This window comes from Saccopteryx bilineata, chromosome 2, assembly GCF_036850765.1.
Source record: "Saccopteryx bilineata isolate mSacBil1 chromosome 2, mSacBil1_pri_phased_curated, whole genome shotgun sequence".
Taxonomy (NCBI): domain Eukaryota; kingdom Metazoa; phylum Chordata; class Mammalia; order Chiroptera; family Emballonuridae; genus Saccopteryx; species Saccopteryx bilineata.
Window position 1 is genome coordinate 312012656 of NC_089491.1, and position 24894 is coordinate 312037549.

At 45.9% G+C, this 24894-nt stretch overlaps 1 protein-coding gene across 11 annotated transcripts in view; it reads left to right on the top strand.

Annotated features, from left to right (window-relative positions):
- Positions 1 to 24894, top strand: part of ARHGEF11 (Rho guanine nucleotide exchange factor 11) — a 130013-nt gene that overhangs the window by 90792 nt on the left and 14327 nt on the right. For 6 of the 11 annotated variants that reach the window (XM_066261772.1, XM_066261779.1, XM_066261775.1 and 3 more), the window contains 15 exons: positions 75 to 194; positions 2293 to 2338; positions 2927 to 3003; positions 4097 to 4234; positions 8214 to 8288; positions 8509 to 8610; positions 9751 to 9849; positions 11152 to 11194; positions 12316 to 12412; positions 12555 to 12677; positions 16012 to 16035; positions 17187 to 17331; positions 17610 to 17709; positions 18444 to 18473; positions 23347 to 23473. In XM_066261772.1, the coding sequence (XP_066117869.1) occupies positions 75 to 194; positions 2293 to 2338; positions 2927 to 3003; positions 4097 to 4234; positions 8214 to 8288; positions 8509 to 8610; positions 9751 to 9849; positions 11152 to 11194; positions 12316 to 12412; positions 12555 to 12677; positions 16012 to 16035; positions 17187 to 17331; positions 17610 to 17709; positions 18444 to 18473; positions 23347 to 23473 (1346 nt within the window). The remainder of the gene's footprint in view (positions 1 to 74; positions 195 to 2292; positions 2339 to 2926; positions 3004 to 4096; positions 4235 to 8213; positions 8289 to 8508; positions 8611 to 9750; positions 9850 to 11151; positions 11195 to 12315; positions 12413 to 12554; positions 12678 to 16011; positions 16036 to 17186; positions 17332 to 17609; positions 17710 to 18443; positions 18474 to 23346; positions 23474 to 24894) is intronic. The other 5 variants (XM_066261774.1, XM_066261776.1, XM_066261777.1 and 2 more) reach the window with 5 other exon arrangements.

Sequence of the window (24894 nt, forward strand, 5' to 3'; positions counted from 1 at the left end):
GCGAGTTGTCCATTCTCTACTAACCACCCCTTCTGCCTTGTCCCCTCCTCCCTGTCCTCCTCACCCCTCCCCAGCGTATCTGTGAGGTGTATAGCCGGAACCCCGCCAGCCTGCTAGAAGAGCAGATCGAAGGTGCGCGGCGGCGAGTCACTCAGTTACAGCTGAAGATCCAGCAGGAGACTGGTGGCTTAGTGGTGAGTGACAGTAGGCATAGCTCTAGGATGGGCACCCTGCAGGTGGACTGGGTGGAATTCGTGAGAAAGCTAGGGGAGAGGGCTTCATGAGTCATGTCAGCACCCCAGGGCTGAGCTAGTAAGTATCTAGTATCTAACAAAGAAACAAAGGTCCGCAATTTTTTGTTTAAAGCTAAAGATCAAGCACTGTCCTGACACTTGAGAGCTAAAATAAAAAGCCCTCCAAGAGCTTACAGTTGTAATAGAAAGAAATATAAAATAAGTTACTGTTGGCTTTCGTCTCCTAATTATCCATCTTTCTGAGTAATTTCCTTATAGCTGATATATATTCCTACACTGATTTCACTCATTATTCATCTGGCAACTTTTTCCACTATTTATTCCTTAGGTCTTCTCAAAGAAATATAAGTACTTTTAAAATATTTTTTATTTTGCCTGACCAGGCAGTGGCGCAGTGGATAGAGCGTTGGACTGGGATGCTGAGGGCCCAGGTTCGAGACCCCGAGGTCGCCAGCTTGAGTGCAGGCTCATCTGGCTTGAGCAAAATAAAAAATGCTCACCAGCTTGGACCAAAGGTTGCTGGCTCAAGCAAGGGGTTACTCGGTCTGCTGAAGGCCCGCGGTCAAGGCACATATGAGAAAGCACTCAATGAACAACTAAGATGTCGCAACAAAAAACTGATAATTGATGCTTCTCGTCTCTCTCTGTTCCTGTCTGTCCCTATTTATCCCTCTCTCTGACTCTCTCTCTCTCTGTCTTGTAAAGAAAAATAAATAAATAAATAATAAAATAAAAAATATTTTATTTTATTGATTTGTGAGAGAGAGAGATTGACAGAAACATTGATCTGTTTCTGTATGTTCCCTGACCATGAATTGAACCTCTGCATATCGTGACAATGCTCTAACCAACCGAGCTATCTGGCCAGGGCAAGAAATATAAGCACTTTTAAAAGTCAGCCTAAGTAAAGGATGCCCAGTCAGTTGAGAGGTTTCTATAGCATCAGCTCACCACACTTTGTGGGAAATTCCAGAGAGGAAATGGTCCTCTCTATTAGTAGTGTCTTACTAAACTCTAGCAGGCCTTAATTCTTTGGGTATATAGGAAGTAACTCTTCAGAAGCTTTAAGATCTCCAAGAATAATATTTGCCAAAGGCAATAGAAATTATTTAAAGACCATCCACTTTCTCTTTTAGAACATCCAGCTCAAAAAGTCTAGGAAACACATTCTAATCAAACTTAAGCTGTTGTATTTTCTGAAGGACTTCTGTGTCACATGGTTGATAGGCGCTCAGGTTCTGAACTTAAACTATGAATTCATATCCCAGTTCCGGTACTCATCAGCTTTAAGACTCTTGGGCAAGTTACTTAATCCCTAGGAGTCTTGGTGGCCTCACTTAAGAAACAGATCATGATAGGACCTGCCTGGCAGGGTTATTGTTGGAGTTAGAGCATGCCCTCAGCACAGGGCCCATGTATGTTGCTGCTGCCACTGCCTGTGAATGTGTGTGCTTTGTGAGGTGAAAGTCTGAAGTACTCCGCCTGGAGTCTGGAGATCTGAACGTAACCCTGACTTTATAGTTTACCTGCTGTGTAGCTTGGGCAAGTTACTTTAGATCTCTGAGCTTCTAGCTCATTTATAACCTGTGAGTACTGTACCTGCCTCAGAGTTGTTGAAAGACTAAATGAGATATAGAAAAGAGGGCTTTATAAACAGTGAAGAACTATCAGTATAATTCTCTCCACATTAGCTGGTCAGCCAGCACCTTCAAAGACCTTTCACAGTGTCCCCTCAGTCATCTGCTTGAGCTTTTTGCATCCCTTGATAGGAAGTTTTTCTGTGTAAATCAAGTTAATTTTTAGAATTTTTCTAATAGTAAAGCTCTCTTTCTGCCATTAGGGGTCACCATCCACCTAAAACTGTGTAAATGAAGCAATAGCTCTTGCAGCTGGGCATTTTTAAGGCAATAAAGCAGAAGAGGCCAATAATTATAAGCAGATATTATCTGCTGAGGCTAAGGGAAGAGTTGATTGATGAGGAAACAGTATGGAGAGAAGTTAAGAGAATATGCCCTCCCTCTGGACCTTTATTTTTTAGGACATACTTCCACTATATGGTGACACCAGCCAGAGACCAACAGAAGGTGAGTCCCTACCACTACCACCCCTTCTTTTCTGTCATGTCTCTAGTCCAGGTTTGTCATCTGTTGTCTCCTCTCCATGAGGCAGATTTAGGGAAAGAAAATATATAGTACCTGCCTGTAGGAAATAGAAGAATGAGAGAAAGCAGCACAGGGAAATTGGATACAGCGCATTCAGTTGATATGAGAATATAGCCATAGCACTGGGTAAGGTAAGTGCCAAGGAGAGACTGGAATGATGATGGTCCAGATGCCAACTTGCCTGTCAGCACCTGGCACTTAGGAGCTCAAGAAATACTGTTGCAAGAGGAAATGGGAACCAGAGAGGGTTGCAAGGGGGAAGTCTTGTGAGGTGGAGCTGTGGAATCCTTTCAGGAGGTGCCATGATCTGCGCACAGGGATGGAAATAGGGGAAAGCTAGGTGTAAAGCGTCCGACTTGAGGAATCATGAAATCAGACAGGTGAAGGAAAGCTGGGAAAGAAGGAAGGTGCGGCTTCACTTTCCTGCCTTGTGTACAGGTTCCCAGATTATGGTTCTTCCTTTCCCTGGACACCATAACTCCTCCTTACTGTGTAACCTTTTCTTGTCAGGCCGACTTTCTCTGGATTCACAGGATGGGGACAGTGGCTTAGACTCTGGGACAGAACGCTTCCCTTCCCTCACTGAGGTGAGTATCAGCAGGGGTGAGCCTGTTTAAAACTATAGGTTAATGTCCCTTCTCTAGCACATAACGGTTCTGCTGCTCACCGGTTGCCAAGGCCTCTGGCCTATCATGTACGGGCCTCTTCTTTATTCCAATTCCAAGCATTTTAGTCAGTGTGCTCTGGGTTCCAAAAAAGTAATTTCAAACACATCCTACATGTGAATCATTAAATCTGGCTTCTATGTCATCATAAGTTTGTTATATAAAGAGTAGGATGGAGAGAGAGGCAAGCCTTTGAATGTAAGGGAGCAGAGACATAAATCATCTGAAACAGTGGTGGCTTGACCAAAAACACATTTCTGTCTGGCTGCGGATAACTCGTCTTTGATTGATACAATGAACCCTGCCTATCAGAAGCAGCAATCTCTCTCTTTTTTGGAGTGGTCAAAGGATTTCAAGTTTTAACCTCAAAGGTTCTCTATTCCAGCCATTCTCAGTTTGCATATGTAAACTTGTAGTATAAAAGTACAAGTGAATGAAAGAAATAATAATGATGTTAGCAAAATATATACTTAGCTAGCTTAATTAAATATGTGGGTCAGTATGTTTAAAGCCTACATTTAAGTAATAGTTGGAATTATTTTTCTTACTGCTCTGTTCATTTAGGAGAAGATGATGAATGTATGTGAAAGGATCAATCAGTATATGGGAAAGCAAGAAGGGACCAGAGAGTCCCAAATAATCTACAGTTGACATTATCTTAAGGGCTGAACATCTGGGAGGCATCATAGCTTAGTGATGAGGTCTATGGCTATGGGATGAGACCGCCCAGGTTGAATCCAGGGAGTATGACATTAGTAGCTATTTGACCTTCAGCAAATCTTGTAACTACTCCAAGTGTTAGTGTCCTTGTGTGAAAAGTAGGAGGAATAATAGTATCTCCCTCAAAAGACTGTTGTAAGATTTGAGGTGCTATGTAATCAAGGTAACAGTGCTAGGCACAGAATAAGTGCTGGATTTATATTAGCTGATGAATGTGGCTGTTACCACCAAGTGAGCTGAGCCCTGAGGGACTTCTGGAAGAGTTTCCTTGTCACACAATTCTCTGTTCCTTTAGTCACTGATAAATCGTAACTCAGTGCTATCAGACCCTGGACTGGACAGTCCTCGAACCTCCCCAGTGATCATGGCCAGGGTGGCCCAGCACCATAGGTGGCCGGGCTCGGACACACCGGGCTCCTCCACCAGTGACCAGGTGAGTGATTCAGAGCCACCCTGCAATCTTCCTTTCCCTTTTACCAGAACTGGGTCACCAGTACCTAGTCTTTTTTTTTTTTTTTTGTACTGAGAGGGCAAGGGCACAGACAGGAAAAGACAGACAGGAAGGGAAAGAGATGAGAAGCATCAGTTCTTTGTTGCGGCTCCTTAGTTGTTCATTAATTGCTTTCTCATATGTGCCTTGACCGGGGGCTCCAGCTGAGCCAGTAACTCCCTGCTCAAGCCAGAGACCTTGGACTCAAGCCAGCGACCATGGGGTCATGCCTATGATCCCATGCTCAAGCCAGATGAGCCCACACTCAAGTTGGCAACATCGGAGTTTCAACCTGGGTCATCAGTACTCCAGGCTGACGCTCTATCCACTGCAACACTGCCTGGTCAGGCATCAGTACATAGTCTTGAATACTCAAACTAAACCCTTGTTTTGAGATGGACTTACCTAGAGAATAAATAGTAAAGAAAGAAGATGCGTGAAAGTAAGACTATCTATGTTCTATGGTAAGAGTCAGTGAATACATCTGTAGGAAAGTGATGTGAAAGGAGCAGATAGGTGGTCTTTTAACGGCTGTATAAAACAGGAAATAGGTTTCTTTTTTTTTAACAGAGATAGAGACAGACAGATGGGAACAGACAGACAGGAAGGGAGAGAGATGAGAAGCATCAATTCTTCATTGTGGCACTTTTTTTAGTTGTTCACTGATTGCTTTCTCATATGTGCTTGACCATGGGCCTGCAGCAGACTGAGTGACCCCTTGCTCGAGCCAGCGGCCTTAGGCTCAGGCTGGCGAGCTTTGCTCAAACCAGATAAGCCACGCTCAAGCTGGCGACCTCGGGATCTTGAACCTGGGTCCTCCGCATCCCAGTCCAACACTCTATCCACTGTGCTACCACCTGGTCAGGCAGGAAATAGGTTTCTTTAGAAAATTATTTTAGTGTTTCTCCAGAATACTAATTTTCAGTTTTCTCTTTCTTTAGCAAAGTCCTTTTCGTAAACATAGTCCTGTTGTTTAGCACCCTAATGTAGAGAACAAATAAAGCTTGAGTACCCTGGGACCCTCGCCAGTCAACCTCCCCCTACACTCACGGGCACTTCCCTGGAGCCCTAAGGTTCTGCAGAACCCAACTTAAAAGCTACCACTTTGAAGGATAGAAGTGGGTTTGGGGAGATTTCAGGAAGAAAGTTTTGGCACAGTGCAAAAAGCTTACAAGGAATTTGGGCTGTCTAAAAATGGAATGGGCCGACTTGAGAGCTAGGGAATTGTTGTTCAGGCAGAAGCTAGGTCACTACCTATTAGAGAAACTGGAAACAGAACTCCCGAGTTTTGTAAAACAGTATCTCTTTAAAATTCATCCACTACTGCCTGACCAGGCGGTGGCTCAGTGGATAGAGCGTTGGACTGGGATGCCGAGAACCCAGGTTTGAGACCCCAAGGTCACCAGCTTGAGTGCGGGCTCATCTGGTTTGAGCAAAAGCTCACCAGCTTGGACCCAAGGTCGCTGGCTCGAGCAAGGGGTTACTCAGTCTGCTGAAGGCCCACGGTCAAGGCACATATGAGAAAGCAATCAATGAACAACTAAGGTGTCGCAACGCACAACGAAAAACTAATGATTGATGCTTCTCATCTCTCCATTCCTGTCTGTCCCTGTCTTTCCCTCTCTCTGACTCTCTCTCTCTGTTTCTGGAAGAAAAAAAAATTATCTACTACTACCATAATGATTTTTTCCACATTCTCATGACAACTGTATAATGTTACATAATATTTTTCTTTAAACTAACTCACTTTTTTAAACTTCAGTTTATTTTAAAGGCATTTTGTCAATCCCTCAAATTAAAATTAGTATCACACACTATTGAATGTTCTAGTTTTACCTGTAAGATAGTGTTTGGTTACTTTTAGCTCATGGAGGGAGAAAGGTGGGAAAATGGAGCTACCATGTATTAAAATGCCCAGTATAGCAGCTGCCTTGAAGCCCAAGGTCGCTGGCTTGAGCAAGGGGTCACTTGCTCTGCTGTAGCCCCCCAGTCAAGGCACATATGATAAAGCAATCAATGAACAACTAAGGTGCCACAACAAAGAATTGATGCTTCTCATTTCTCCCCTTCCTGTCTGTCCCTCTCATTGTCTGTCTCTCTCTCTCTCGCAAAAAAAAAAAAAGTAAGCTTTAATATCTTAATTTGTCAGTGAGAACTGAGTCAAATAAAGGCTGAGGGACTGTTTGAGGACTCAGCTTGCTGGTGGCAACGTCAGACTAAGACTTAGTCTTCCTGAGCCCCAGTGCAAGTCTATTCCTTTCCTGGCAATCTCTGATTGCCCCTCCGACTCCCTTGGTAGCCCTGCAGGACCAAGTGTAGGTCTTGAGGGAGGTCAGGTGCACATCCTGCTCTTAAGCGGGGTTTTCTGGTAGGTGGCTAATAGGAGCAGGTGTGGAATTATCAGTCCTGGTGTCCATTTTTTCCTCCTCTGAGTCTGTTCATTGTCTGAAAATTATTTAAGTTGCTATTTTTGAGCTGTAAGGGCAAATATAGTATAATTCCAGTTTCTTAATCTGTGTTAGTAAGTCATGGGAGAAACCTATACTATCCGTGAAACTGTCAGCAGCAGGGCCATGGGATCAAAGGGGACTCTCACTTTCTGTTATATAATGCAGAAATTTGATTTTTTTTTAAACAAGCATGTTCTGATTTTGTAATATTTGTAAAGACTTAAAGAAAAAAATCCCCCAAACAAGCAAAAATCTAGTGCTTTCAGATTTAACAAGAGAGCCAAGTAGGGCTCTAACAAGCCGTGGGGGTCCTGGACCACAAGGGAGCGGAGAGGATACTCAGGCTCTGTCTGAGGTGCACAGATACACACATATGGCTTGACCTGCAACTTGGCAGGTGCCATTGAGTCTCTCTGGGTCTCACGTTTTCATTTACAAATGAGTGCTAGGCTCTGATCTCTGGGGCATCTTCTGGGTCTCTCACATCCTGTGACTCAATGATTCTGGGCATAGAGTCTATACATATTCAGGAGAACAAAAGTGAGTGAAGAGTATCAGGGAGGAACTGTGAGGGAAAACGCTTGGAAGAAGTGGATCAGGAGGTATTTTAGGCCTGGAAAGAGTAATCTAGGTGGATTCCAAAGCAGAGCCCTTGTAGGGGAGTCACTGGAAATGAGGCAAATTAAGTTGAGTGAAAAATATAATTGGTAGAAAAGCTTTGAAAGCTCAAGGAACCTATAGGAGAGAGGCTTGTCCATTGAAGCATCTGAAAAGTTTATACAACTTGAAACCTCATCATGCCTAATGTTGATGGCTTACCAGTTAGTTTGGCTATTAAAATTGGCATGAAAGGAAAGAGAGAAAAGCCAATCTAAGGAGTTTGGATTTTAGACGAGTAATGGGTGTGCACCATAGATCTTGAACAGGCAAGGGAAATGATGAAAATGGTGTTGGAGAAAGCTCAGCTCCATCCCCTTTTGCTCAAGGAGGTAGAGATGGACTGCCAGGCCCTTCTGACAGAGGTTGAGCTGCACGTGCTGCAGTAACTATAGAGTAGCACTGTGGGGCCACCAGACTTGAAGGAGGTGTGTTCTGGGTAGAGGGTGGTTGTTGAGAGCAACAAAGCCCCCACCCAACAGGAACTCTAGGTTCTTTTGTTGGCTAACACTCCCTCCCCAGTTCTTTCTCAAACAGGAAGACAACACTTTCTCTCACTTCCCATCTTCATGTGTCATATGACCAGGCTGCTCTGAGTCCGCTATGCCCCACCCAGATGCAGTTGACTTCCTGCAAGTGGAAATCCTATTTTCTGTTTTTTTGAGATTTGGGGGTGGTAGTGAGATGCCAATGTCAGCTGGACGTGTATGGCATTTTTTGTCAGTGCTGTGCTGTCACTAAACAGGCTTCATCAAGAGGGTTGGATCCCCTGTCCTCTAACCTCTCATCTCTACAAACTTGACTCTCTCCCACAGGGTGTAGATCAAAGCCCAAAGCCTTTAATTATTGGCCCAGAGGAAGATTATGACCCGGGTTATTTCAACAACGAGGTAACGGTTTCCTGGTTTTCTCCTTTCATCATTCTTCTGTCATGCTAGCTGCTCTTGACTAGAAGCAGTTTGACTGCACCAGCTGGGAGGGGATGTGGAGGAGGGAGCCACAGCTCAGAAGCCCTGGGAGGCTGAGAGAATGGGGACTACGCTGGAGCAGGCCCAGCTGCTGTACCCTGCCTCTGGGCCCCCCAGCCAGTCTTATCCTTCTGCCTTCCAGAGCGACGTCATATTCCAGGATCTTGAAAAACTTAAGTCAAGGCCAGCTCACCTGGGGGTTTTTCTACGTTACATCTTCTCTCAAGCAGACCCCAGCCCCCTGGTAAGTAAGTCAGGAGTGTCAGTCTTGACTGAGTGCCTGCTTGTGCTTAACAAAGCTCTGGCCTCTGACCATGCTCTATATGTCTCATAAGTCAGATCCATGGCACAGTTAGGCATTTCAGGGACATAGATAAAATAGAAAAGGAGGTAGAACTTAAGTGGAAGGGAGTCTTCCTGCTAAGTATATCAATAGCATAAGGAGGAGCAGGAAGAGCAAGACCAGGAAAACTCGTTCTTTGTCAGCTTGGAGGAGATGGTCTTTGAGGTTTTTGAATGAAAGGGGATTCAGACTGATGGGAGTTGAGAGTGGCCCTTGGGAATATGTAGTGTTACTACAAGATAGCTTCGCAGAGAGGCAAGACAGTAAAGGGCCTTAGGTGTGAAGGTGATGACTGGAGGGAACAATAAGGTGACAGAGGCTGGAGTGTCCTGGGATAGTGCTCAGACCCAGCAACCTTACAGTTGCTGTCATTCTGCTCAGCTGCTTTGAAAGGAAGCAGAATAAAGGAGAGAGGTTGACCTGTGTTCCTCAGAATAAACTTCTTGCCCAAGGTATGGACTACTATTATTTTCTCTTTGGAGATACCACTATTAGAAGCCAGAGTTAAAAACAAAACAAACAAAAAAAAAAAACCAGAGTCAACATCCATTTGCTGAGCGGATATTCATTGAATACCTCTGTGTAAGTCCCAAGTGCTAGTGTCTTAGCAGCATTCCTGAATGAAGATAGGGCACATGAATCAGAGAAATAAATAAAACATGACCCTTAGAAAACCATCTGTCAGCAACTACAAGACCCCAAGTATCAAGTGTGGAAAGAATACAGAGTTGAGGCAATTGTGCTGATTATACCAGAGGGCATACAGAGAGAGGGATGGGACCATGCACCACAGGTTTCTGAAACACTCTGCGCTGGGGTTTCCCAACCGCAGCACTGATGTGTTCTGAGTTGTAGAATTGTTGGCTGTGGGGGACTGTCATGCACCTTATAGGATATTTAGCCGCATAACTGGACTCTCCCCACTAGATAGCAATAACACCTTTTCGGTGTCTCCAGACATTGCCACTTGTCTCCTGGAGTGGCCAAATCCCTATTGGTTGAGAACCACTGCTCTAATTCATATTTTTTCTCTCCTCCTAGCTTTTTTACTTGTGTGCAGAAGTTTATCAGCAGTCAAACTCCAAGGATTCCCGAAGCTTGGGAAAAGACATCTGGAATATTTTCCTAGAGAAAAATGCGGTAAGGTAGTCATGGGTTGGATTACAGTTTTATTATACTCTGTGGACCACTCAGAGACAGAGGAAAAACTAAGCAACATGTTCAGGCCAAATGCAGACAGGTTTTTAAAGAGAAGTGTGGGCTGACAGATCGGAACTTCCAGATTTTGTTCTATCTCTGCTCTCTCAGGACTGATGTGCTCTCTAAACCTCTTTAGCCCCACATGCCCCTAGGTGAGATACACCTTGCCTCTCACCAAGGGACTCTCCCCTGGATCAGTGCCCTGGCTCCCCCCAGTTTTCTGCCTTGCCCATCCCTGGGACCAAGAAACAGGCCCAAAGATATCAGATGAGTTAGCCTAACTTGCTGTGACTGCCCACAGGCAGAGTCCAGAGGGAGGACTCCACAGAGCATGGGAGCAGATGAATAACACATCTGGGCGTAGATCCCAGGGATGCAGCAGGGGTCCCACTGGCAGCAAAGGGCAGTTCCCATCTTAGGTTTTCTAATCTGATCAACTAAACCAATTCCAAAATGACTATTCACCCGGCAGTAAGCTACTGGGACTAACGAAATTGTAGAATGAACTGTTTTTCCTGAAGATTATTTTTTGCCCCCTTAAATGGGTCTTGAATAAGGAAATTAGAGCTGCCAGTTCTTCTCTGTTGGTTGTGAGATAACCAGCCCAGTATGCAACTGTCATGTACTCAGAACAAAAACCAGAACACCATGCTCACTGGCAGCCTTGGGAACTTAAGACCAGTCTCCCTTGGGAGTGCAGGGAGGGGAAACCCATCAAATAACCAAATAAAACTTCCTCTCTTGCTGCTAAATTAACATCAGTCTACTTTTTGGGACATCCATTTTATGCACCCTCATGTCCTTGAAATAAGAATGGAGAAACTACATGTTTCACTCCCAGAATATAGTTCCAACTTGTTCTATATCCTCAGGTTCCATTTTCAACAACCGTAGCCTTGTCTGACCTGTGGTGGCGCAGTGGATAAAGCATCCATTGGGAATGCTGAGGTCGCCAGTTTGAAACCCCCAACTTGCCTGGTCAAGGCACATATGCAAAGCAATTATTACAAGTGATGCTTCCTGGCCCGCCCTTTCTCTCTCCTCTCTAAAGTCAATAAATAAAATCCTTTTTAAAAATTAAAAAAAAAACAAAACCCTCCCCTAGAATTCAGTTGTATAAGTTGGGCAGAGGTGAGAGGAAGGTCAGGCAGATGTAGGGGAAGGGAGAAGGCAGTGTTGTCTCCTGTGTACCCTGGAGTGTGTGAGCTCACCACTTCTGCCCCCACTCTTCTATCTTTTTAGCCACTGAGAGTGAAGGTCCCAGAGATGCTACAGGCTGAAATCGGTAAGTTGGCTCATTGGTCAATTAGTGTCTGTCTGGTCCTAAACTCGCAGGAGGCTGCAGATCACAGGGGCTTAGTCCCTGTCCTGAAGCAGCTGCCCTCTAATGGAACACCGGGACAGTCCCTCTAGAACTCCTCACACAAACGGGACAGGCCCTGCTTGGGAGCTCACTGCCTGGTAGAGCTGGTTACAGGAAGACACAACTTGGTTAGGAGATCGGGGCTTATTTCTGCCAACCTTCCATGTGACCTTTCTGGGCCTCAGTTGGGTCATATGTACAAAGAGAAAAGTGGATGCAGTGGTGGATCCCTAAGCCTGGGCAGTCATCAGAATCACTTGTGGAACTCTTTAAAAAGGACAGAAACGAGGGCCTCATTCACCCCATCCACAGTCAGGATCTTTGGGGCATTTTTCATAGTTCCTCAACTAATGCAGACCGCAGCTGGCCCCGAGTGAACGAGGTGAGCACTTCGCTCCCTTACTGTTACTGGTCACCAGTAGAAGAGCTGAGGGAAGAGCGTAAAGGAGTGTCAGCCTGAAAGGCGATCTCAGCCAGCTTTCTGGAAGATAGAAGTTCTAAGCCACCTTTGGAGAGAGGGTGAGAGGGAGGAAAGCTCATGGGCACAGATGAGAAGGTGAGCGAGCAGAGATTGCTCAAAAGCAGAGGGAGGAGCTACCACTGCCAGGACTACCTTGGCTGCATGAAGCTAGTGCAGGGCAGGAGAGCCAGTGTCCAGTTTCTGGAAGAGGCTTGGGTCTCATGTGAAGTGCTTGTGAGCTGGCCCTGGGGCATAGGAGCATGAGCCTCCCAGAGGTGTGCAGTTTGGTGTCTGAGGATAGCATCTGGACATAGCCAGGGAGAGGGGCTTCAATAGTTCTCCGCTTCATAGAGTGTAGGACATCCAGGAAATGTTCTTGTCCTTGCTGTGGGACTTGAATGTCAGGATTTAGTTCTGAATTCAGAAATACTTGCTAGGGCCAGGCCTCCACTACCTTTGGCTAACAGGAAGGCCGAAAGCTAGCCTCTCCGTGCCACAAGAGGCTTTGGATACACTCCACTAATGCAACTTCCTCCTCCTCAACATCCCTCCCCGTTTCTGTCTTCTCTCGCTCCCACCACAGACTTGCGCCTGCGGAGTGGTGAAGACATCCGTGGTGTTCTCTCTGAGGCTCAGGAGGCAGCCATGCCAGAGATCCAGGAGCAGATCCACGACTACAGGTGACCTGGCCCCCATCCTCCTCTTCCCTCTGCTCCTTGCCCCTCTTTCCCTTGTGACGCATGTATCTCATTATGTGTGCATATTTGCCGCTTCCCGGGTATCTGTCAGGCGTTTGTGTACATTAGTGTCTCTCTGGCTCAGAACGAAGCGCACTCTAGGACTGGGCAGCCTGTACGGTGAAAATGACCTGCTGGACCTAGATGGGGACCCTCTCCGAGAGCGCCAAGTGGCCGAGAAGCAGCTGGCAGCCCTGGGAGATATTCTGTGAGTCTCCAGTTCCACTCTTATCCCTGAATATGCTGAACAGGTTGGCATTTTGTGGCTCTGTTTACCAGCCTCTCCCCTTCTACTTCTTGTCTAATTCTCCCCCCCTGAAAGATGGGGGTGCGTTTCTCTGGCTGAGAGTTGGCGTTAATTCAGGGGAGTTGCAGATTCCAGGACTCCTAACAGTCATGGGATGGTTCTGACCAACCATAGGCCCCAGAAGCACAGTGAGCTTTCTGTTTCCCTTTGTAGCCCTCTGCCTGACCATTCTCCTTCTTGCCTCTAAGATCATATCTGACTGAGCATGAGAGGCATGCTGTCTCCAATGGATAAAGTTCGTTCAGGAGGCAAATGGAACTGGCTTCCAGGAAAGTGAACCATTTTTAACCTCATCAGCAGACTAACCTAACTAAACTTACTAAGGAGCCTCTGACATAGCTGTGGTCAAACCTTTCCAATCCCATTTTCTAAAGTGTTGCAGGCTCCTGTGATGACTTTGTGGGGACACATTCAGGCTTAGAGGTAGATTTCACTCCAGTACTGCCTCTTACTCGGTAGTTGTATAACCTTGGTTAAGCCATTTTATCTACCTTAGTTTCATCTGTAAAATGATTGTTAGACTAGATGTTAATTTTTCAATTCATCAACTATTTCTGGAGTCTTTACTCTGTACCTAGCACTGTTCTAGACTGCTGGGATATACTGGTAAGCCAAACACTTCTTGTGGAGCTCATGTTATGGTAGGAAGAGAAAGAAATGTAAAATATATAAGTAAAGTATATAGTATATTGGAAAATAGTACGTGCTGAGGGGTGGGGAATAGAGCAGTCCGCAGGGGTCAGGAGCTCCAGAGCTGGGTGTGCAGTTTTAATTAAGAAACCCAGGGGAAGCGCCCATTTGCTTCTCCACCCCTCCGCCGCGCCTTCCTCTCTGTCTGTCTCTTCCCCTCCTGCAGCCAAGGCTCCATTGGAGCAAAGATGGCCCGGGCGCTGGGGATGGCTCTGTGGCCGCTGCCTCAGGCGCTAGAGTAGCTCTGGTCGCAACATGGCGACGCCCCGGAGGGGCAGAGCATCGCCCCCTGGTGGGCAGAGCGTCGCCCCTGGTGGGCGTGCCAGGTGGATCCCGGTCGGGCGCATGCGGGAGTCTGTCTGACTGTCTCTCCCTGTTTCCAGCTTCAGAAAAATGAAAAAAAAAAAAAAAAAAAAAAAAAAAAAGAAACCCAGGGGCCCTGGCTGGTTGGTTCAGTGGTAGAGTGTCGGCCTGGCGTGCAGAGGTCTCAGGTTCGATTCCCGGCCAGGGCACACAGGAGAAGCGCCCATCTGCTTCTCCACCCCCCCCCTCTCCTTCCTCTCTGTCTCTCTCTTCCCCACCTGCAGCCGAGGCTCCATTGGAGCAAAGATGGCCCAGGCACTGGGGATGGCTCCTTGGCCACTACCCCAGGCGCTAGAGTGGCTCTGGTCGCAACAGAGCGATGCCCCGGAGGGGCAGAGCGTCGCCCCCTGGTGGGCAGAGCGTCGTCCCTGGTGGGCGTGCCGGATGGATCCCGGTCGGGCGCATGCGGGAGTCTGTCTGACTGTCTCTCCCCGTTTCCAGCTTCAGAAAAATACAAAAAAACCCCAAAAAACAACAACAACAAAAAAGAAACCCAGGGAGTTATCCTTGGAGACATTGAGGGAAAGAGTATTGCAGGCAGAGAGAACAACCAGGGCAAAGTGAGGATGTGCTTGACATTTGAGGAATGGCAGGACCAGTGTGGCCAGAGCAGATTCAGAAAGACAGTGCTGAAGTCAGAGAGGTGATAGAAGGAGCAGTCACATAGAGCCTGTGGGCTGTCGTAAAGACTTTGGTTTTTCCTCTCAGTGACTGGGGAGCCATTGGAGCTATGAGAGAGTCGAATATGGGTGGAGGGTGGTAGGAGAGCGAGGGAGGGTTCCAAACAGGGAGGTCAGTTCTTGAAGCCATGTAATGGGGGGTTTGGGTCACAGTGGCAGTGGCCATGGAAGTTAAAGGTATAAGTTTCTGGTCTTTTGGCAGTAGAGCAAACAGGAGCATTTCCTTTAAAAAGTTAAGGAAGACTCTATGGTTTTTTAACATAAGCTACCAAAAGGACAAAGGTGCCGGCTTGACCTTTGGTGGCACAGTGGATACAGCATCGACCTGGAACGCTGAGGTCACCGGTTCCAAACCCTGGGCCAGCCTGACCAAGGCACATAGGAGAGTTGATGCTTCCTGCTCCTCCCCCCACCCTTCTCTCTCTCTCTCTTTCTTCTACCTCCCACCTCTCTAAAATGAATAAGTAAAATTTAAATAAAGGGACAAAGGTGCCATCACTCACTATAGAGACAACAGTATGTGGAGCCGTTTTCTAGTCCCATCAGAGGACCAGATTGTACATGAGTTGTTTTTTAGACATCAGACTGGAGATTTGAGTTGGCAGCTGCATCTATGAAGCTGATATTTGATAAGAGGTCTGGGCTGGATGGAGGTGAGGCTAAATGAGATCATACAGGGAAGACATATTCTCCGGAAACAGCCCTCTGACTTTCAGCCAAACCCTGGATCCTTCTGGGCCTTACTTTCCCTTGCAGTCAGATGGCGGTAATCACCCAGCCAGTCCAAGAATGGAGGCAAAACCAAACTGAGCCCATTCTGAGATCAGAGAACCACAGAATTATTCAGAATTATAACTGACAGCATAGCCACCCCATGTGTAGTGGTTTCTATTCAAAGCAACAGAGCTTCAGTCTCATTACGTGGAGATACAATACCTACTCATGGGTTATTTTGAGAATTAGATGAGTTAATACTTGTCATTAGGTTAGGATAGTGCTGAGTCCATAATTCACACTCAGATGGAAGTTTCACTTACTATTTATTCACCTCTTTTAAATAGGTTTTTTTGAAACAGGTCCCAAGTTAGTATCTCTGCTCTCACCTTTTTTCCTCTGACCTTTACGTCAACCCAACCCCTCATTTAGTTCTAGGTGGACACAAGGAGGCACCTCTTCATAATAACTTCAGAGGCTGAAACAGATAGCAAGCAGGAGGCTGGATTTGCCATATTCCCCTCCTTTTAGCAAGAAAGACATCATCGTCATCATCATAACTCAGGGCTGATGGAGTCCCTTGAGAGAATGAGAACCCTTCCCCTCCTGAGCCCCACGCTGGCTCCAGAACTGAGACCCAGAGTCTTGTCTGACCTGTTACCATACTTCTCCCTTCTCCCCACCACACTCCCTTCCTTGGAAAGAACTTACCCTCCTCCCAGTCTGTGCACAAGTGGATGAGCCACTACCTTTGCAGTCCGACTCATCTGCTCCTTCTTTTGTTCCAGGTTCAGATACGAGGAAGATAGAAGGTGAGTGAATCTGTGGTGTGATTTCAAGGTGGGAAGGAATGGGGTTGACCTGCTCTGCTTTTTCATCTTGCCAGTCACAGGAGAGTCCCTGGCATCATAGGACCACCGTCTGTGTAAGGTTAGATCCCAGGAGTTTTTGGGATCTAACCACACAACGAGGTCATGATGTCCAGGCCCCTGATGCTCAGGATCATTGCCTGGGACAGGTGTCTGCTCCTTCGCATGAAGACGCCAAGCTGCTGTCACTCCCAATATCGCCATACCTTGCATCCTCTTCTCCACCCAAATTAGCCCTGGGTCCCCTTTCCACCTTTTTGTTTTCACCTACCTAAAGAAATATCAGTGATAGAAACAGCTTATATGAACAACACCTACAGAGAGAAGCTGAGGTACAACATACTTTCTCTCTTGGCATATAGGAATTATTTTGCAGTCTGTATACAGATCTCTTTGTTTCTCAGCAGCCAGTGTTAAAATGAGTATGCATCCCCTGAATGTTCACACTTAATAGGGAGAGAAGATGGGGTCAGAAGCCTGTTTAAGAGGAGAGGAAAACCAGGGCTGAAGCATTTGCTCCACTGAATCCACAAAGTGGATAATCTGTCTACCAAATCCATTTTTAAACATGAAGCCGTAGACAGTTTCATCTGTGGCAACTGGAAGCTATTTGACAACTCCTTCCCATCTGTTTCTCTGTGCTTGGCAATGGGAGGGTGGCAAAGGCCGTCAGCCTTGGCAGTGGTGGGTCTCATTTCTCCCCATTCCTTTGCCACTCCGCTTCCATGTAAATGCCTAAGGACATTAACTGTGGGCCTCACCTGGTCCTCCAGGCCTGCCCATGGCCATTTGCTTCCACCGTAGGGAACTGACATGTCTTTCCACTGACCATTATCCCTGTGTCAGGAAGAGTTCTGCTCTGGGAAAGAATCCAGTTTCTCCCAGGCGTCATGGTAGCCAAGACTTCTAGCCAGTGTCTGCCTACTGCCCTGTTAAGAGTATTCCTGGCCTCCCTCGGAGTGTCCTGGCCCATACTTACCGCTTAGCCACCATACTGGTGGTGGTGAGGAGTCTGAAGCAGCATTCCTGCCCTTCCCCCTGCTAGTGGGGACGTGACTGAACTCTCCAAGTCACACACCACTACTGTCTTCCAGTGCCCCCATGGACTTCGCCCTCAACACCTACATGAGCCATGCTGGGATCCGGCTTCGAGAGGCACGACCTTCCAACACAGCTGAAAAGGCCCCATCTGCTCCTGACAAGGACAAGTGGCTCCCCTTCTTCCCAAAGACCAAGAAGGTAACCAAGCTATCCTAGAAAGTATCTTCTCTTGGCACAGTTCTCTGCACTGAGGCAGAGTAGAAAAGCCCTTTTGGAGTTAAAATCTAGTTCTTCCTACTGCTTTTGGCCATGGAGTCAGTGAAAATTCTCACACTAGAGCACCTCTCTCCCTCAAAACCTAGTTAGGGTACAAACACGAGCCTGCTTCCTGTTACTCGTTTAAGGCCAGTGGCTGAGTGATTAGTGGTCAGGTCTGATATTGGGACCTTCTCCAAACCCCATGTCTCTTGTCTCAGCAGAGCAGCAATTCCAAGAAAGAAAAGGATGCCTTGGAGGACAAGAAGCGAAACCCCATACTCAAATACATCGGGAAACCCAAAAGTTCGTCCCAGAGTAGTGAGTATTTGGGAAACAACAGCCTTGGGTAGGGACCCGGCCCCTTCACAGACCAGTATGATGGCAGGTCTTCCAGTGTTTCTGGAAGCCACAGGCCCAAACTCTGAGGCTGCAGCTTCCTCTCAGTGCTACTGCATTCTCCCTGGCCATACCAGCAGAGGCTCTTTGAGGGACAGATGACTGCATCAGAGCCAAAAAGGCCATGCCAGTACCTTGGGCTTAAGTCTGTGAACTCAGAAGCAGTTGTAGCTTCTGAGCAGCCATACGAAGGAACATTGCTCACTTGGCAGGATTACTCTGTTGACACTGAATGCCGCCCTCACCTTCATCTCTGGGATTTGTCTGTACTGTGTGTTGGGAGCAATTATGGGCACTTGAGTTACTGTTAAGCATAACCAGGTGGAAAGAAAGTAGCCCAGAGGCTCCTGTAAAGCCATCAGTAACCCAACGCCATTGACCCTGTCATTGAGCTCTTCCCTGTTGTGTCATTTGTCTGGAAACTGCTGCTGGCCTGGCAGTTGTTTCCTGACATCCTTAATACTAGTCTTGGGAATCTGTGAAGGCCGTGGGGTGGGACTGCTGCCTTTTCTGAAATTGCTGCTTTAGGGGAAGGGGGAGGGGACTCCTAGATCAGCCCTGATTTTTACCACTACTTTCATTTTTCAGCTTGATATAATTTTTATTTTAATTTGATTTTTCATGGTTTACTTTTGTTTTTGTTTGTTTTCTTTTAGCATTTCATATTCCCTTGTCCTCTGTGGAAGGTAAAAGGACCATTTTCTTTGGGTTTTTCTTTGCATTAGCATTGACTTTGCATTTCCCAAATTCCCTCTTTCTTTCTTCCCTCTTCCTTCTTCATCCTCTCCTCCTGTCCTACCCTTCTTTCCTCCCTCCCTTTCTTCATTCCATTTCTCCTATATGTTCCTCCTGTGGCTAAAGCTGCTCTGTGACACAAGACACTGCCAGGGGCCTTCTCCCCTCACGCCTGCTCATTGCAGGGCCTGGAGGGGCAGGACACCCTTCCCGGTGAGGCTCTTCCCGGCCTTGCACAGAGCCCAGACCCACAGGCCCTCCCCCGCCTGCTCTGCAGTCGTGGGCCTTCCTCTTTTATTGTCGCCCCTCCATGGATGAAGTGCCAGGAATTCGGGATTTTATAGAAGTGAGGCATACACTCGCCCATTGCAATGTCCTGCATAAGTTCCCCAGATTTTTGTTTTCAATGAAAATCATAACAAAAATCTTCATTTTTGAAGGTTACATTTTTTTAAGTAAATAATGGGTCTTTAGCAGTTTATGATATTTTTAATTTATATCACTTACTTTGCTTAACCCCTTCAGTGTAATACCCCCATCTCTTTGACTTTCATTTTGCCAGCATGTATAACTACAGTTAAAAAGAATGAACCTAATATCTATTCTAATACTAACGTGCCTATTATCTATCTTCTAGAACCTATAAATTAAAATATATACATAATACACATTAACCCAAAGAAGAATATAACCTAGAATTAGACAAGTTCATTTCCCATATACATATAATTAAGGGATTAATATTTCTAAGTTCTACAATAAATCTATGGAGGGAGAGAGCAGTAGGGTGCAAGCAGGAAATTATTCTGTTGCTAGAATTGATTTTATGTAAAAGTAGCAATTAAAAATAATGATTTAGCCTGACCATGCAGTGGCACAGTGGATAGAGCGTTGGACTGGGATGCGGAGGGACCCAGGTTCGAGACCCCGAGGTCACCAGCTTGAGCATGGGCTCATCTGGTTTGAGCAAAAGCTCACCAGCTTGGACCCAAGGTCCCTGGCTCGAGCAAGGGGTTACTCAGTCTGCTGAAGGCCCATGGTCAAGGCACATATGAGAAAGCAGTTAATGAACAACTAAGGTCTCGCAACAAAAAAACAAAACAAAACAAACAAACAAAAATAATGATTTAGCCGGACCATTGGTGGCTCAGTGGATAAAGCATCAACCTGGGACGCTGAGGACCCAGGTTTGAAACCCCGAGGTCACTGGCTTGAATGCAGGGTCACCAGCTTGAGTGTGGGATCATAGACATGGTCCCATGGTCACTGGCTTGAGCAAGGGATACCTGGCTCAGCTTGAGCCCCCCGTGAAGGCCCATATGAGAAGCAATCAATGAACAACTAAATTGCCACAACTACAATTGATGCTTCTCATCTCTCTCCCTCCCTGTCTCTCTCTCACTAAAAAATAAATATAAAATTAAAATAAATAATAAAAATAATGATCTACAAATTTTCTTCTTAAGTTCCTGGACTCATTATGCTATTTTAAATAACAAAAATAATTATTAAAAAAGTAATTATAGCCTGACCTGTGGTGGTGCAGTGGATAAAGTGTCAACCTAGAGTGCTAAAGTTGCTGGTTTGAATCCTCAGGCTTGCCATATCAAGGCACATATGAGAAGCAACTACAAGTTGATGCTTCCTGGTCCTCTCCAACAGCCTTTCACACTCTATCCTCTCTTTAAAAAAATCAGTAAAGCCTGGGCTGTAGTGGCACAGTGGATAAAGTATCAACCTAGAGTGCTGAGGTCGCCAGTTCGAAATTCCGGGCTTGCTTAAAGGCGCTAATGGGAGTTGATGCTTCCTGCTCCTCCACCTTCTCTCTCTCTCTCTCTCTCTCTCTCAGTCTGTCCTCTCTCTCTAAAAATGAATAAACAAAACCTAAAAAAAAATCAATAAATAAAATCTTAGTCTGACCAGCCAGTGGCACAGTGGATAGAGCATCAAACAGGCACAAAGGACCCAGGTTCAAAACCCTGAGGTCACTGGCTTGAATGTGGGCTCATCCAGCTTGAGTGTGGGGTCACTGGCTTGCATGTGGGATCCCACGGTCGCTGGCTTGAAGTCCAAGGTCGCTGGTTTGAGCAAGGGGTCACTCGCTCTGCTGTAGTCCCCCTGTCAGGGCACATATAAGAAGGCAATCAATGAACAACAAAAGTGCCGCAACAGAATTGATGCTTCTCATCTCTCTCCCTTCCTGTCTTTCTGTCCCTATCTGTCCCTCTCTGTCTCTATCACACACACACCTTTAAAAAAAAGAAAGTAAAAGTGATTATAAAACAATAGAAAAAATAGACCAGGTGGTGGAGCAGTGGATAGAGCATCAACCTGGGACTCTGAGGACCCAGGTTCAAAACCCCAAGGTTTCCAGCTTGAGCACAGGCTCACCAGATTGAGCACAGGGTTGCTGGCTTGAGCGTGGAATCATAGACATGACCCCATGGTCTCTGTCTTGAGCCCAAATGTTGCTGGCTTGAAGGTCAAAGTCTCTGGCTTGAGCAAGGGGTCACTGGCTCACCTAGAGCCCTCTGTTCAGGGCACATATGAAAAAGCAATCAATGAACAAAAAGCAATAGAAAAAAATAAAAGAATGGCCTTGAAACACAGGCCCTTAGTTTTTTTGTTTGTTTTGTTTTGTTTGTGTTTGTGACAGAGACAGAGAGAGGGACAGACAGGAAGGGAGATGAAAAACATCAACTCCTCATTGGCGGCACCCTAGTTGCTCACTGATTGCTTTCCCACATATGCCTTGACCAGGGAGCTACAGCAAACCGAGTGACCCCCTGCTCAAGCCAATGACCTTAGGCTCAAGCTGGTGAGCTTTGCTCAAACCAGATAAGCCCGTGCAGGGTCCCGAACCTGGGTCCTCCATGTCCCAGTCTGACACTCCATCCACTGTGCCACCACCTGGTCAGTCCAGGCCCTTAGTTTTTAACACATACTTTATCCCATCCACCCTACCCAAGGAAGGCATGAGGCAAACAGCAAGCTTTAAGAGACTGAGTAGCCATGCCCAGGCTGCTCACTTTGTGTCAGCCTGAGAGGGGACAGGAAGCCCGTGGTGGACATGCTGATTCCAAGGGCAAGGTCAGGATGCTGGAAACCCACCGTATCTTTGAGTCAGATCTTCCTATTATAATTTCATGATTTCGTTTGTGTCTCAAATTCCCAGGACACCATACAGATCTGTATTCATATCTAAAGGCCATACAACCACCAATCCTAGAAAGCTTTAATATTGAGGTTTTGCCCTTGATCGATAATAATATAGTTTATTTTTATTTAGTTTTATTATCATTCAGAGAATGGAGGAAGGAGGACAAAGACTACTAGGGAAACTTTGCTTTTTAAAAAAATGTCCTACTTCCCACCAGCTTTTCTTCTGTACTCTGGGTTTTTTAGTTATACCAGATATGAGGGCCACACCTCATCTTGTCACCGTTAGGATGTAACTATATCCCAAGGACAATAGGATATTTTCCAAGTGACAGAGGACTCAGCCTAGTGGCTTTCTATTATAGGATGTTCCCAGGCTCCATCATTCCCCAGCCAGGGTTGCTCAGGGCTGCAGCTGTAAAACTGAGCATGGCTCCTGCCATTGCCCCAAGGTACAGACGCACATTCAGTCTGGGTCAGGCAGCTCTGGCCCTAGCTCCAACGTAGGAGTGATGGTAACACCTTTACTCCTATCACATATACACAGCCACCTATTAGGCGGTTTTAGAAAAATAGTACCCTAGCCGCTTGCCTAAAGGATATGAATTGTAAACTTTGAGGAGACAGGTAAATATTTTATGTTTCCTGTGGCTTGGAAATTTTCCCAGGAAACTCTTGTTTCGATACATAAGGAGATGTGTAATTTGTACGATATCAGAATCTGAGGCATGGGTAGGACACTGGTGAGTGTGGTTAGGATTGGAGCCTAGCCCACTGGAGCATTTACCACACACCACCCCCGGCCCCACTTGTCCTTCCTGTTGGTCTCAGACGGAGCAGCGTTTCTAACTCAACTCCTGGTCGACTGTCACTGAACTTAACCTGCAACTGAGCAACTTGACTTTGAAAATAAGAGTCACTGAGCCCCTGGGCCAGAAATGGCTTCTTCAGGGTCTCTTTGTAGCACCACACATGCCTTTTTACTCTTTTATGTGCCCTCTCTGCTTCTTTGAATAAGATTAGCTGTCTTTTATCTTAGCTTTGAAAAAAGGCTGGAATTTGAATGCCAAAGAATGACATCTCTTCTGTGTTCCTCCTAAGACCTTCCTACTTGTAATAAAAGGTTTGATTCTTTAATGATGGAATCCAGGAGTAAGAATATGGGGAGCGGAAAGAACAGGAAGGGGAGTCAAGGAAGAATAGAAATCATGAATTCTAAAAGTAATATAAATTTCAAAAATGCTTGAGACAATTTGGCACCATGTCTAAATTACATATAGATATGTTTTTGGTCCTCCTAGCTATTTTTTAAACCTGTCTCTGACTCTTTTGGGGGAAAATAAAAACAGTCACGAGTTTACAAGTAGAAAGATAATCGCAATAAAGAATGTGAGAATCAAAAGAAGTATGCATTGAAAATGTAGTTCTAAACCCCTCATTTTGCAGTTCAGAAAGAGCAAGCCCAGAAAGGTAAAGGGACTGCTCATGCTGCACTGAGTATGAATAGAAGAACCAGGACTAGGCTGTCTCCTGAGTCTCAGCCCCACACTATTCTCATCCATGCTTGCTCACTGCTATGTCTTCTGGGTTAGAGGGGAGCGAGGGCCCTGAGACATTGTCTCTGAACAGAAAGCAGAGTGTCCTCCATTATCTTTCTGCTTCCAGTCAAACCAGGCAATGTGAGGAACATCATTCAGCACTTTGAGAACAACCAGCAGTATGATGCCCCAGAACCTGGGACACAGCGACTCTCAACAGGAAGCTTTCCCGAGGACCTGCTGGAAAGTGACAGGTATCCATGGCTGAACGGGGCTTGCCAGCTGCCTGGGGAGGGCCACGTAGGCAGGGTTTGCAGCTAGGGTTTAATTCCAGCTACTTTAACCTCTCCCCTAGACGATAAGGCCCCCACTATGGAACTCTGTCCCTCCCCCAACCCTTCCCATCTGAATACCTTCACAAGAAGACAATATGTGTCAGCACTCAGGCCAGCAGAGGAGAGAGCAGGTCCCCAACCTTCCAGCCCAGGAACTGCATGCCTTTAAAATTTCCTTTGTATTCATCCTCTGACTTCTCAGCAGTCTTCATCCCAAGAATGAGCTAGATTAAATTATGAAGCAGCTAATCAGGAAACCCTAAGTGACAATGCTAGAGGAGACTGGTGGGGGAAGAATGGAAGTGCTGGGAGTAAGGAAGTCAGGCAGAAGACAGTCTTCCATGCCCATGAGGAAGAGAGCTGGAGATGAGGTTCTACTGGGAGCTTCAAATGCAGATGCTAGAACTGTGAGCATCAGCTGTCCTTACCCACAAAAAGATACAAAGTTCACATCAATTTAAAACAAATTGCTTTTTTCAAGAATAAAAGAGGAATTACGGCATCCCTCATAGTCTCCATCTTTGGCCAAGTTCTAACTAGAGCCCTTCTCTAGTATTGAACAGTCTTGGACTTGTTCTTTTTTTTTTTTTAGACTTGTTCTTGACTGTGGCATGACAACAGTCAAGTCACATCTGAAACTCTGCAGCCAACACTTAAGTGAAATTTTCCTGTAGTTGGAAATATCCTTGGAAATTTCTTAGGTCACCTTGAAGTATAGTGGTGTTGTATATGAAAATAATGTTTGTATGAGCCACTGGGCTGGACTAAATAAAGGCAGACACAGAGGCAAGCCAGTAAGTAACATCCTTCATAGTCGAACCATTTACCCCGGAATACCTACTTATCCAACTATATGTGAGACAGTCCTGCTTATATACAAGGTTACTGCTTTCTGTTAAGTTTAATATGTATTAAATGATTCGCCAAATGAGAATTAACAAAGACTTAGGGAAGGTAAAAGTTAGCTTTGTACTGGGGTGAGATTGAATTCTAATATTACTGGTAAATTAAATATGCAAATTCTGTCCTTGCTGGGCAGGCATGGTCTTACAGATGTGTCAGATACACGGTTATAAGATACATCAACATTTTGATTTTTTTTTTTTTTTTACAGAGACAGAGAGTCAGAGAGAGGGATAGACAGGGACAGACAAACAGGAACGGAGAGAGATGAGAAGCATCAATAATTAGTTTTTCGTTGAGCGTTACAACACCTTAATTGTTCATTGATTGCTTTCTCATACGTGCCTTGACCACGGGCCTTCAGCAAACCAAGTAACCCCTTGCTCGAGCCAGCAACCTTGGGCTCAAGCTGGTGAGCTTTTGCTTAACCAGATGAG